We start from the raw sequence: 12952 nt of genomic DNA on the forward strand, positions 1-12952 counted from the left end.
AGTTTGGTTCAGGGTAGTATCTAGTCGAGCGCTCTCGACTAGAGTTTTCTTACTTGTTTTATTTATTTTTTTCTTAAGAGCAAAACTGACGCAAGGGTATCAACGGAGCAGCAACTCCACCTCCACCTCCACCTCCGCACCACTTGCACCACTATTGGACAATCCCCATCCAGTCGACCAACGGGTTTAGCATGTTGTTCACTTTGGCGTCTTGGCTCTGGTTTATTATCTAGCCACAGCCGATTGGCTACACACAAATTATGAGCAGAGATCTTGGCTCGCTTGGCACATTCGCACACAGGCCCTGACAGAAGTCGGTCCAGTTCCACTCGCAATCGCAATCAGAGTCTCAGTCTCAGTCTCAGTTTCAGTTTCAGTCTCAGCCTAGAAATGAAAGTCAACGCTTTATTGATCAGCATTGCAGTTGTATTGGCAACAGTTGCCGTCGGCCAGGTAACTGATTGTGCCCTTGGCTAAGCCAACTGAGCCTTCATATTGACAGCCTCCTTTCAGGTTAGCGCAAAGTTTACGTTACGCACGCACGAGGATGCGGTGCAGGCGCACGAAGAGTGCCAGGAGAAGTACAACGTGCCCGAGGACATTTACGAGCAGTACCTGAACTATGTGTTCCCAGAGCACCGTCGCACCGCCTGCTACGTGAAGTGCTTCGTGGAGAAGATGGGCCTGTTCGACGAGAAGAAGGGCTTCAATGAGAAGGCAATCGTTGCGCAATTCACCGCGCAGAACTTCAAGGATCTGGAGTCAGTGCGTCACGGCCTCGAGAAGTGCATCGATCACAATGAAGCCGAGTCCGATGCCTGCACCTGGGCCAATCGCGTCTTCTCCTGCTGGCTGCCCATCAACCGCCACGTCGTGCGCAAGATTTACAATTAAGCTCCAACCATTTATGTATGTGATAAATTCAAAATAAAATATTCATGCCCAAGTACAGCAGAAGCACAAAACTTAACCCAGTACGAACTGCTTCGGGTGGTTCATGCGGTTCAACTGCTCTGTGATACATTGAACCCGCGGATTAATCTCAGCTGCCTGATAAGCGGATGCCGCGAGTGCTCATGAGCTCAGCGCTTGTGTGCGGACAGCAGTTGAGATTGTGCAGTGCGAGTGTTGAGATGCGTCTGGCTGTCGGCTTATTGACCTTGTGGCTCGCGGTGGTGCGTCTGCACAGCATCAGTTAATGCCGCATCTTTTAAACACAACAATCCCGTCACATTTTGCAGGCTTTGGCCGATCTCACGGGCGATGCGCAGATTTTGGAGAAATGCCTGGGCAGCATCAGCAGCCCGGAGCGCATCGAGTCCGATCTGCGCAAGCTGGCGAAGTACGCGAGCTGGACCAGCGAGGAGGTGCCCTGCCTGATGCGCTGCCTGGCCAGCGAGAAGGGCTGGTTCGACATCGACGCTAACAAGTGGCACAAGCAGCGCGTGGCCGAGGAGCTGGGCGCCGACATCTACAACTACTGCCACTACGAGCTGCGGCGCAAGTCGCGCGACGCCTGCAGCTACGCCCACCGCGGCCTGCGCTGCCTCAAGCAGGCGGAGCTGCATGCGGGCAACAGCATCTCCACCCTGATGCAGTGCAGCGGCAAACTGAACGCCACCAATGTGCAGATGCTGCAGTACAGCACACTGAAGCCCAAGGAGTCCATCCCCTGTCTATTCCAGTGCTTCGCCGATGCCATGAGCTTCTACGACGAGGCGGGCAACTGGCGCCTGCTCAACTGGCAGCAGGCCTTCGGCCCCACCCACCAGGAGCACCAGCCCGACTACAGCCTGTGCCGCCTCTCCGACGAGCAGCGCAGCCAGGCCAGCAGCAAATGCGCCTGGATGTACGACGAATATCTCTGCTGGGAGCGACTCAATGGAAATCTCAATGGAACGAATCTAGTTTAGACACATTTTCGACTCTGACGGAACTTGCAGCTCAGGCATGAATCAAATTTTATTAGCCTTAAGCTGTGACTGCGTCACATGTCGAATCGTGCGTATTTTGTGTAAGACTATCGAGATATTCTCTTTTATTTTATAAATAGACTCAAACACCATTTCCTGCTGTTTCTATCTACTACATTCGTATGGCAAGTCGGCGATAATGTTCTTCGGGCTTTATCAGCGGGCAGCTGGAATCAGAAGAGAAATGCAATATACATATATTCTCTCATTTATATATACACATTTCTTGATTTTAACTATCCAATCGGTTATGTAGCTAAAGTAAAGTAAAGTTAGTCAAAGAGCACTTCCATCTAGACGGCCACCACAAAGCAGTTGAACTGCTGGTAAATGGTGGCGCAGGGATTGCGACTGCGACGCTGCGTACAGTTGCTTATGTGGGCGCCAGGGAGGGGCACGCCCAGCGATTGGCGCATGGCGGGTATGCGCCAGCGTCGGGTGCGCTCGTCGAAGAGCTGCATCTGTGAGATGAAGCAACGCGTGAAGCAGGGTATCGGCTCCGTCTGCGGAAAGTGGGCGTAGTCGGCCATGCGATTCCACTCGACCTGGTCCACCTGCTGCAAGCACTTCTTCATCGCCGACTTGGCAGTACGCGTGACATTCGGCATCTTTTCGATCAGTATGAACGGATCTTTCTCCAGCTGCAAGTAAACAACAACAGACACATGTAGTAGAGGCAACTCGAGTAGCCGCCGCTATCAGCCCAGCGGTCAGTGGCCCACGGTGCGGCTTATCGCACTCACGCTGACAATGCAGTGAAAGCCCGCATAGGCGTGCTCGCAGCTGCTCTCCTTCTGCTCAGGGCCCAGTTGAAGCCGCTCTTTGCACGCCTCGAAGACCGCGTCGCCAAAGTGCCGCCTGATGCGGCGCTCGTCGAAGCCCGCCTGATCGTGGTAGAACTCGAACATCTCGTTCAGGTAGCACTGCGTGAAGCAGGGCAACTCCTCGTAGTTCTCCGACCATTGCGTGTATCGCTCCAGGCGCTTCACATTTTCGTCATTGAGTCCGCCGTAGCTGCTCAGACACTTCTTTATGGCGCGTTGCTCTCCGTTCAGCAGGCCCCAGCTCGGCAGCTGAAAGCATGCAGAGAAAGAGTTTTATTAAATTCAACAGAGTAAGCAGAGGAAGCCCTATAGCTTTCCTTGATAGAGAGATTAAGTGATAAGAGAGTAAATATAACGCACATTCATATATAATTTTATATACAAGAACTCTTTACTAGCAATATTTTCAGATTATGTTGATCCTGACGACGTTATAAATTAAACAATCCTACAACCTTATAAGGCAACTCAAGCCTTCACGTTATATTGATATATCGATTCACAGATTTACAGCAGTTCTTCTTATCTCACTCTCTATCTGTGTCTATCTTCATCTCACATATTAATCAAACAACAATCCACTTCTACGCACTACACATCAGCCAATTCACTTCTCCAATTCTTACCACAGACAGGCACAGGCAAGTGGCAAGAAGCAGCAGACGCATGATCCCTTTAATGATTTCCAACACCCTCTAAGTACAAGCAAATACTGAAAAGCTGCCAAAAATGCGAGCAACTCAAATTCACAAATTTTAGTTGGTTCTATTGATAATCCGATTGGGACTACCTAAGGTTCATTCGAATGGGCTGATAAGGGGCAGACACTATCAGTGGCGCGTCAAATAGTTCAAGTGTAGAGCTGGCTTGTGCAAGAGTTAAGAGTTGTGCCATCTGAGAGATTCTCAGTGGGATTGCCAAAAGCAGCATTACGCGATGGGCGGGGCACACCTCAAACGGCTTACGCAATGGGCCCGACCCAGACCCGGCCCAAGCTAGTTGCATTTTTATTGATCAACACCTGCCAATGAGGTCACATACAAATCAACAACTTGGACTCTTTTTTTTTTTTCATTCGCTATGTTTGTGTGTGTGTTTGTGTGTGTATTTCTTCGACTGTTAATTGTTTTGATGTTTATTTGTTGGGTTTTGGCATTTTGCCTGGCCAGTTTTCAGGCATTTAATATTATTACAGAGCGTTGCTATTGCTGGTTGATGCGGTTGCCGTTGTGACTGTTTGTAAAGGAGCGACATCGTCCCACTTTACGCATATTTGAGCAACCGGATTTCTCGAGCTGTTGATGTTTCGCCAAAACATGTTTAACACGTCGCACAGTCACTTCTTTCTGCCCAACTGCGCACGAAAATCTTCATCTTCATCTTCGTCTCCAGCTTCAGCTTCAGCACCATCTTCAGCTCCATCTTCAACATCTTCATCATTATCATAATGCTTGTCATGATCATCTGCTTTATGTGCTACCGCGTCTCAAGTAATTGCAAGCGAAAAGTGGTTCTGCCATGCCGCAAAATATGAAATGAAATACAATGAAACCACAAGTGCCTCTGCCACAGTCCTGAATCAGTAGATCGCCAAGGCACGTTTATTTGCACACTGTGAGAAAATCATTTTGTCTGAATGAGGCTTGAACATTTTTTACTGCATTAAAAACTCAAAACTCTCACTCTTTCGATTGCCCCTGCTGAAGAGATTTCTGAATTGGAAGCATTTCAAAAATGCTCAACTTCAACTCGAGTTTATAGTCATAAAATGGCTTAAGGCAAAGCCAGATCAATAAATAAATAACCCACTCTATATAAAGGTATTATGAATGAATATACCATCTTTTTCTACCTTATCTTAAAAAGTATGTTTTCATAATTCAAAATAAAAATAAATTCTTATAATTTGCTCATATCGCTACTCATAATTTACCAAGCATATTTTTCAGTGTAAGAATTTGTAATTTGTAATTTATTTTCGTCTCCCATTTCTATTCTCTATTTCTGTCAGCTGCCAGATGAGCGCCCTGCCAAGACTCTGTTCAGCGCTCAGTTCTCAATTAGAGTTCTGTTAATTGGCTTTTTGTTAATTCATGATTCTGCTCAGTGTATTTTGTTATTCCACATGATTCCACAATTTCTTTCGCAGCTCTCGGCCGCTTCGCAATGACCTTGGCTTGTTTTTTCTTGCGTGTTTTTAGCCATTATAAATCCAGTTTGTTTTTATACCCTGAACCCATTGAAAATGGGAAATCAGGGTATAATGGTTTTGTTAAAATGTATGTAACAGGCAGAAGGAGGCGTGGCAGACCCCACAAAGTATATATATTCTTGATCAGGGCGACGAGCTGAGTCGATTTAGCCCTGTCCGTCTGTCTGTCCGTCCGTCCGTCCGTCCGTCCGTCCGTATGTTTGAACGCGTCGATTTCAGAAGATACAAGAGCTAGAGACCTCAACTTTTTTTTAAAATGTCCGTAAATACAGCGCGGATATCGAGTTTATCACTAAAAAACGATAACTCATTCCGATACTTTTTTATCGATAAAAAACCTTATCGAAGATCACTTAAAAAATTATATCTCCTACATCTTTCAAGTTATAGTCTTCAAATTTTAAATGTATATTAAGATGAATTTTATACAATTTCGGTTTTTGTTAAAATTTACCCCCCACCCCTAAATCCACCCCCTCACCCTCATCTTTGTAAAAGTCGTATATCAAATACTAGAGACTTGTGCTTCGGTATGCACATACATTTAAACATCATGATTACGTTCTGAAAGTTTCATTACGATCGTACGTCTAGAAATTAAATTATTCAACAAATAAGTTCTCATAATATTGCCAACGCTGCAGCGCAACCCAAGCGCAATAAGTTATAAATTTATATCTCCTACATTTTTAGAGCTATAGTCTCCAAATTTTAAAAATATATTCCAATGCATTTTATACAATTTCGGTTTTTGTTATATTTTGGATACCGGCTCCAAATTCAGAATCCCCAGTGAAGGTCAGATTCTAGTATAGCTAATTGTGAATGATTTGACATGTTTTTTTTAAATGCCAAATATTCAATAGAATATGTAGATCATATGCTGAAAGTTTCATTAAATTCGGTTTAGTCAATCGACTTTAAAAAATAACAAAATGTTTGGCCAATTAACAAACGCACGTGCTGCAGCAACAGCAGTTTTCCAATACGTGTGCACACATACATTCAAACATCTTCTAGCACATTCTTAGAATCACATCAGCAGTTAGTTTCGTTTAGTTCTGCTAGATGGCGTTGCATCAGTGAATCTATTTCAGTTTTGACATTGCGAATAATAACAGAGGAGTGGCGTCATGGTAGAGGGTGCGGCGCTCGATCGCGAGGTCACCGGTTCGAATCCTGCTGTGGGCACATTGTAGTTTTCTTTTAATTGCTTCAAAATTTGTATTTATTTGATTAAATTTCTCTTATATTTTTTCAAAAATCGAAATTGAAATTTTAACCATACTATATGTATGTACGTTTTTATTAGTTGTTCTTGCACATTCTTAAAGTCACATCAGCAGTTAGTTTGACTTAAATTTGGTAGATGGCGCTGTAGCAGTGAATCTATTTCAGTTTTGACATTGAAAATCAGTACAGAAGGGTGGCGTCAAGGTAGAAAGCGCTGCGCTTGATCACGAGGACTCGAGTTCAAACCCAGAGCGTGTCGTAATTCTTTTTTTTAATTGTTTCAAAATTTTTATATATTTAATTAAATGAGTTTTCTATTTCATTTATATTTTTAAATATATCGAAATTGAAATTTGAACCATACTAAATGTGCTTTTCTATTAGTTTGGTTCAGGGTAGTATCTAGTCGAGCGCTCTCGACTAGAGTTTTCTTACTTGTTTCTTTTCATTTTCATTTATTTCTCTCTTGTTTTTTTTTCTCCCGTGTATCAATTTTTTTTCTCTGTCGCTGGCTCGTTTCCTCTCTTCTTTCACTCGGGCTTTGTCAATTTGTACAAATTTTCGTTATATGGTTAATTGTTATATGGTTCGATGCTGCTGCTGCTGCTGTTGTTGTTGCCAAACAGCTTTTATGCTGAATGCAGGCTATGTAGCAATGCTCATAATGATGCTGTTCATGATAATGACGTCGATGATGACACACAGCTGCAGAGTGGGACACTGACTGTGCTGGCTCTTGGGGATGCGCCGGCTGCAGCATCGTCTGCGTCCGCAGCGTCTTCTTGGCCTGACCTTTGGCAATTTGAAATGCAGGTTTACAGCTGTTGCCCGACCCGTTGGAATATTTTCGTCTGTTTCTGATGGGATTGCGAAACGCTCTTTGACTGTTTAGCATTTTAATGGAGCTTAGCATGGATTTGAATATAGATTTATGCTGCGTTTTTTTCTCCGCTTTTTTGTTTTTGTTTTTGTTTCTGCTTCTGTTTGAGTTTTGTTTCTTTTGTTGCTTTCTTTGTGTCGCAGCGTCATGAATTTATTGATAAGTTTGAAATGTTCAACGTTTCTTTTGTGGGATTTCAAGGTTATAACCTAGTTTTTGGCAAAGGCGCGTTCAGCGGGGAAAAAAATTAAAACTAAAAAAAATAAAAACAATGCATATTTTATGGGTGAGAAATCGATTCGAGTTCGATTCGTGCATGTTTAATCCATTAAATGAAACTGCAAGCGCTTTGATAAAAAACTACACGATATTAAGATAACAGTGAAGCGTCCTCGGTTTACTTTCTGGCTTTTGAACTTGGCCAAAATAAAAGCGGCAGGACGTTATATATGCATATATTATATAGCTGAACAAGTGAACCTCTCTTGCTTTATTTCGATTTTAATTGAGATCTGGAGAAGCCAAAGGAAATCGGAGTGTAATTAAAAATACATCAGCTCAGTGGGCAAGCTGTTTGCGATTTGCGTCTGGAAAATGGAAAATGAAAGCCGATTAATTTTTGGCCAACAAATATCAAGTGCGCGAAATGGCCATAATTAAAAGTACATCTGTGTGCGTGTGTGTGTGTGTGTGTGTTTGGCACCGCCCAATGTGACAGCTGCGACCAATTGCATGGACAATAGAAGCAGCCAAGAGCTGAAACTGAAACTGAAAATAAAAGCAAAGCCAAGAGTGAAGCCGAAACCGAAAGTGGGCCCCAGACGCAGACAAAGAAGTCAACAACCTGCGCGTGTTTGTTGCCTTCAATTTTGGCGCAAAGCGAACAGCGAGCCACACTCATTAACTCTCGACAACATCTTCGTTAGTGGGAATTAATTATGCAGATATATTCATTGTATTGCGATTTCAAGTGTGGTAAAATGCAGCGCTCCATTGTCGTGATTGGATTGGGAACGGGGGCTGGGTCTCTGCGGCTAATGGCCACAAGGTGTGGGCAAGCGGCGGCTGCGCGTTATGATGATGATGTAGCCGATGATGATGACGATAATTATAATAGTTATGACAAGCAGCGACAAGCTAGGGCGTTGGCTGTGCCCTATTTGAGCATAATACACATGTCCCCCAAGCCCCAAACCGCATTACAAAAGCATTTCTGTTGTTGTTGTTGTTGCTGTTGTTGTTGGCTTTGCAGTTCGATATTGCCCAAACGGCGGCTCAAGAAACTTGGCGCTTGGGCTTCCGCTGGAGCTATTTGCCGATCGCTTTTCAGTCAACAGAAAAGCTGAATTTTTTCTTTTTGTTTTTGAAAGTAAATTTCACTGATCATTGACCTCGACTCTCTGTGTGGCGGTTGCGTGTAAACGCCGTCGCTGAGGCCTGAACGATTTTGGGATTACGTAAATCCGAAATTAGTTAATAAATGAAAACTGTGAACTGTGAAATGAGAAATGAGAAATACTGTTATTGTACATTAGATATACAAATATATCTCCATCTATATATAGAAATCTCCCCGTTACGTTTGCTGCACTTTGTGGAGCTGCACTTTTCCAACCGGCCCAAAGGTGATTTTTTCTCTTTTTACCCAGCCCAAGGGGCTGTTCGCTAAATATCTCGTAAATGAGTCTTACGTAAAGTGTTGTAAACAATATTGTTGTCAATGTGTCAATACGGCCATTAGGCAGGGGCTCTAATAAACATTGGCCAAGTCTGGTAAAGGTTGCGCAGTATTTGTTAAAGCTGTATAAATCAAACTTATCAAGATTTCGAAATGCGCTGGATCATATAAAATTCATGCTCTGAACAAGTCACTCAAACAACCGATTCTTCCAAATGAAATAAAACAAGTTTGTTTTTCGCCAAAAGTTCCCATCGAAGAGATATGCACATAAAGATTACAGCACAGAACTGAACTTGAATCGAGCAGAGATTGGACTGACTGGAGCTATTAAAATTCTGCACCGGAAATCTAGCCAGAGTTGAGTGTAGCATAAATCTTTATAATGCGCGCTGCCACAAGGCTCAAGAACAGCAACACAAGAAGCAATTAAAACTATTTTTGGCACAGCTGTATAGCACGTAGTGGACAGAGAGCGTCGAAAACATTCTGCGGCGCAGAAGTCGCAAATAACATGAATGGAGTTTCAGCTAGTTCTACAACACTGCACGTAATATCTGTTCCGAAAGTAAAAATGAAGATTCAACCGGATAAGAATTTCGCAGAAGAGTTTCTGCGCAGAAAGTAAAAATACGCAGAGAGACTTTAACATTCATGAAGCAGGCGATTTCAAGACGAGTTGTTTGCCAATACTTCCATAAGTCAAGCTACATATTGCGAGTGTAAATAAATTAGTTATCATTGCATATATAGCACTGGCTGTGACCTCTCGCTAAATAGTATTGCAACATCTCAGCCCTAGCTGAGCTGCTCTAGCAACTCGGTCACTTACCGGCAAGGTCGTTGTCTAATTAAACAATTTGCAATTCAGCCTCAATTTATTCAGTTATTAATGAGAAAATGTCAGCTAAGCTAAGGTTAACCTTAGCCAGGTGGAGCTTAGCCAATTTCCGACAGACAGACATCGAAATGGGACAGAAATAGTTGTATAGAGCTCGCCAACACCTTCACCGTACGCAAACACGTTCTAACGGGTTTTTTTTTTTTATTATTGTTATTTATTTTGTATTCCTTTAGTTTTGTGTGCTTGAGCGTATGAGAAACGAAAGATTCAACTCACGAACGAGCGGCAGCAACAGTTAACGACAAATTACCGTTTCGAAATGCACTTGCTAAATACGCATTAAGAACTTGCACAGCCAAATCGGAGGGGCCCCCACTACCGGCCGGGTCTTCAGCGATTTGGCTTAATTGAACAGAGACACACACACACACAGACACGTACACATATGGCATTTACTGCATGGGTGTGCGACGAATCAGATAGCATACAAATGGCATGCATTGCGGGGCGAGGCGGGAGCGGGCTAAGGCAGAGAGTAGGCCAGGCCAAGCCAAGCCAGCGTTGGTAACTTTTCTTCCGCGTTGCATACGCGACGTCAACGTGGCGGTAAACGCCGCACCCACCCACTAGCAGCCCAGCTAGAGTCAACAATTAAAAGAAAAAGAAAAACACAAAGCACTGCTCACAATCTAAGCCAAGTGCTGATGCAATTTTTGCATTTTTCAAATACTTTGGAACTGCTTGTCCGCAAATTATACAGTGCGCGAGTGCGCTTGGTGTTTGTTGGCCAATAAGCATTTAGTCAGTCAATTGGCTGGCTGGCTGGCTGACTGGCTGGCTAATATTCTCAGCGAGCTGGCATTCAATTTAGAGTGGAGCGCTGCTAGCCGCTGCCATAAACAGTGCTCGCCCTGGGTAGCACACTCCCCGAAATGCCAGGCTCAGCCCGATCTATAACAGGCCAGACGTCGTCTGACAGCTGCATGGCAAACGGGTTTTGAGTCGGTTTTTTCTTTCTTCATTTTTTGGGTATCTTGTTTTTGGAGGGGCTAGCCAAACAAACCCTAAAAATCGGGTGCAACATATAAAGATAGATAGATATGCTATCGACAGCTGAGCGAAGATCTGATACGCTTTGTGAAGTAGGAAGTTATTAAATATTGATAAGATTGTCGATATTGATTGAAATCTGATTTTGTTGATATTTACTGGAAATTTCTAAAGAATTTAAATAATAACTAAAATTAACTGCTTAGCAAATGCCTTACACTAATTTCAATGCCAAAAAGAATAGATTCTTGTTTAAAATCTGTCAGCAATATGCCAATAAAACAAATATATGTATTTACTCATTTACATACATATAGATCTATTTCATGGGCCTCGAAATAGATTACAATAATCGTGCCATGATTACAAAACGAATACACGTGGCTATGCGATAAATGAACATACTACAAAAATTCTCATGGATCTACTACTATTTCTATATATCTACTACTATTTCCATGGTATAATAATGAAAAGTGAGATATTTGTCTCTAACATATTTATTCATTATATTTGATTTTTTTGCATCTACTACTATTCCTTATGGATCTACTACTATTTCTATGTATCTACTACTATTTCCATGGCATGATTACAAAAAGGAAGATATATTTCTATAAAATAATTATAACTTTTTGGAATTGTCTAACATCTACTACTATTCCTTATGGATCTACTACTATTTCTATATATCTACTATTATTTCCATGGTATAATTATGAAAAGTGAGTTATTTGCCTGTAAAATATTTATTCGTTATTTTTAATTGCTTTGCATCTACTACTATTCTTTATGGATCTACTACTATTTCTATATATCTACTACTATTTCTATATATCTACTACTATTTCCATGGCGAGATATATATTTGTCTACAAAATATTTAAAACTTGTTTTGAATTGTTCTAGTTTGAATATCTCTTTTTGAATGCGAATTTCTCATTATAAATTTAATTAACCTATGCCAGGTCATAATCAAAATTTGGACTTTTCAATTTTGTAGCTGCTGCGCTGTTAAAAGCCATTTTTAGCTTATAGCTAAATAAAAAGGCTTTAGGCAGTGGCCTTTTCTATAAGCTGAGTGTATACTTATAACTGGCCTGCAAACTATGCAGTAGCAATGCAGTTAGCTGCAGCAGCGGCAGCGGCAGCAGCAGCAGCTATTGAAAGCGAAAGCATAACTCTGACAAGGTAGCTTAGTTTGTGTTTATTTCTGTTGTTGTTTTTTTCGCACTGCGAAAACTGGTTCGCCGTCTGGGACTGTGGGCAGCCGCAGGTTTTCTAGAGACCACTTCAATAACACACTGAGCCAGGCCCGGCCGGGGTCGGGCTACAGACCACTCTCGACCGACTACTACAAATTTGCAGTCTCGAGTCGTTGGCAGCTGTAATTGTTCTGCCAGTTGACTCTTGGTTTTGTTGTTGTTGTTGTTGTTGGCTGTGACTGTGGCTGTAATTCCATATTCTTCCTGCATTCCGAAACCTTGAATCACATTTCTTGCATTTAATTGCACACATTTTCAACAGTTTGCTGTTTGTTATTGTTGTTGTTGTTGTTGTTGTCGTTGCGGCGCCGCTGAGTGTCCGCCGTTGACCGCCGCGCTGGGTCAGTTTTAATAGTTGCTGGCGCGGCTGCTGCAACTGCAATTGGAGCTGTGACTGCGACTGTGACTGCGCCTGTGACTGTGACTGCGACTGCGACTGGCTGGCCTACCTTTTACTTGCACGCATCGCACCAGTTGACGGCCTGGTTTTAATGCCAAGCCGCCGTCAGCGAGTGCGTATTTGTTTATGTGCGAGTGCAGCGGCATATCAATTGCAATTGCATTGCCGGCCACCGGTTGGCCATCACATTGCCTTTACATTAAGAAATCATGTTAATTGCGTTGATTAACATTTAATATGACGCTGAGTCAATTGACGCAGCAGCTTGAACAAAGTCACAGAAAAAGTTGACAAGCTGTTGAGCTGAGAAATCTATTTGAAAAACTTCCCTCTTTTCTGTGAATTTGGTATATGATATAAGCATCACATGAGACATTGGAATGTGTCTTGTTATTGTAGGTAAAACACTACTATGTTAACATTTATTTATTACTGTGTAATTATTAAAGTTCACACATAATCCTTATGAATTAAGCCTTAACCCATTCCTTTAAAAAGCAGCTCTGCCTGGGTAAGCCAATCACATTCTGCACAGACAACGTGGCGTATACGCAACACGCCTAGAGCTGTTGCTGGAAATGCCAGGCGCATGA

The 12952-nt window shown here is 42.7% G+C and overlaps 1 protein-coding gene and 1 pseudogene across 2 annotated transcripts; one reads left to right on the forward strand and one right to left on the reverse strand.

The window, feature by feature from the left end:
* Positions 1-233: 233 nt before the first annotated feature.
* LOC108660398 (uncharacterized) lies at positions 234-2065 on the forward strand (annotated as a pseudogene). The gene is made up of 3 exons (XR_016196265.1): positions 234-453; positions 514-909; positions 1242-2065. The product of XR_016196265.1 is annotated as an uncharacterized LOC108660398 (transcript).
* A 112-nt stretch (positions 2066-2177) lies between these two features.
* Positions 2178-3566, reverse strand: Obp83cd (Odorant-binding protein 83cd). The gene is made up of 3 exons (XM_018111726.3): positions 3424-3566; positions 2717-3046; positions 2178-2614 (listed from the first exon to the last, which is right to left on the reverse strand). Exons 1-3 carry the CDS (start codon positions 3463-3465, stop codon positions 2267-2269), a joined length of 720 nt encoding a protein of 239 aa, XP_017967215.1. The 5' UTR covers positions 3466-3566; the 3' UTR covers positions 2178-2266.
* Between the last annotated feature and the right edge of the window lie 9386 nt (positions 3567-12952).

Source organism: Drosophila navojoa, chromosome 2 (genome assembly GCF_054131105.1).
Source record: "Drosophila navojoa isolate 15081-1374.11 chromosome 2, UAZ_NAV_1.0, whole genome shotgun sequence".
Lineage (NCBI taxonomy): Eukaryota > Metazoa > Arthropoda > Insecta > Diptera > Drosophilidae > Drosophila > Drosophila navojoa.

Bases quoted from the DNA above. Each gene is read 5' to 3' on its own strand.
- Obp83cd (XM_018111726.3), bottom strand. From the start codon at position 3,465: ATGCGTCTGCTGCTTCTTGCCACTTGCCTGTGCCTGTCTGTG. The intron at 3,047-3,423 runs GTAAGAATTGGA...GCATGCTTTCAG, and splicing joins CTTGCCTGTGCCTGTCTGTG to CTGCCGAGCTGGGGCCTGCT. The intron at 2,615-2,716 runs GTGAGTGCGATA...GTTTACTTGCAG, and splicing joins GCTTTCACTGCATTGTCAGC to CTGGAGAAAGATCCGTTCAT.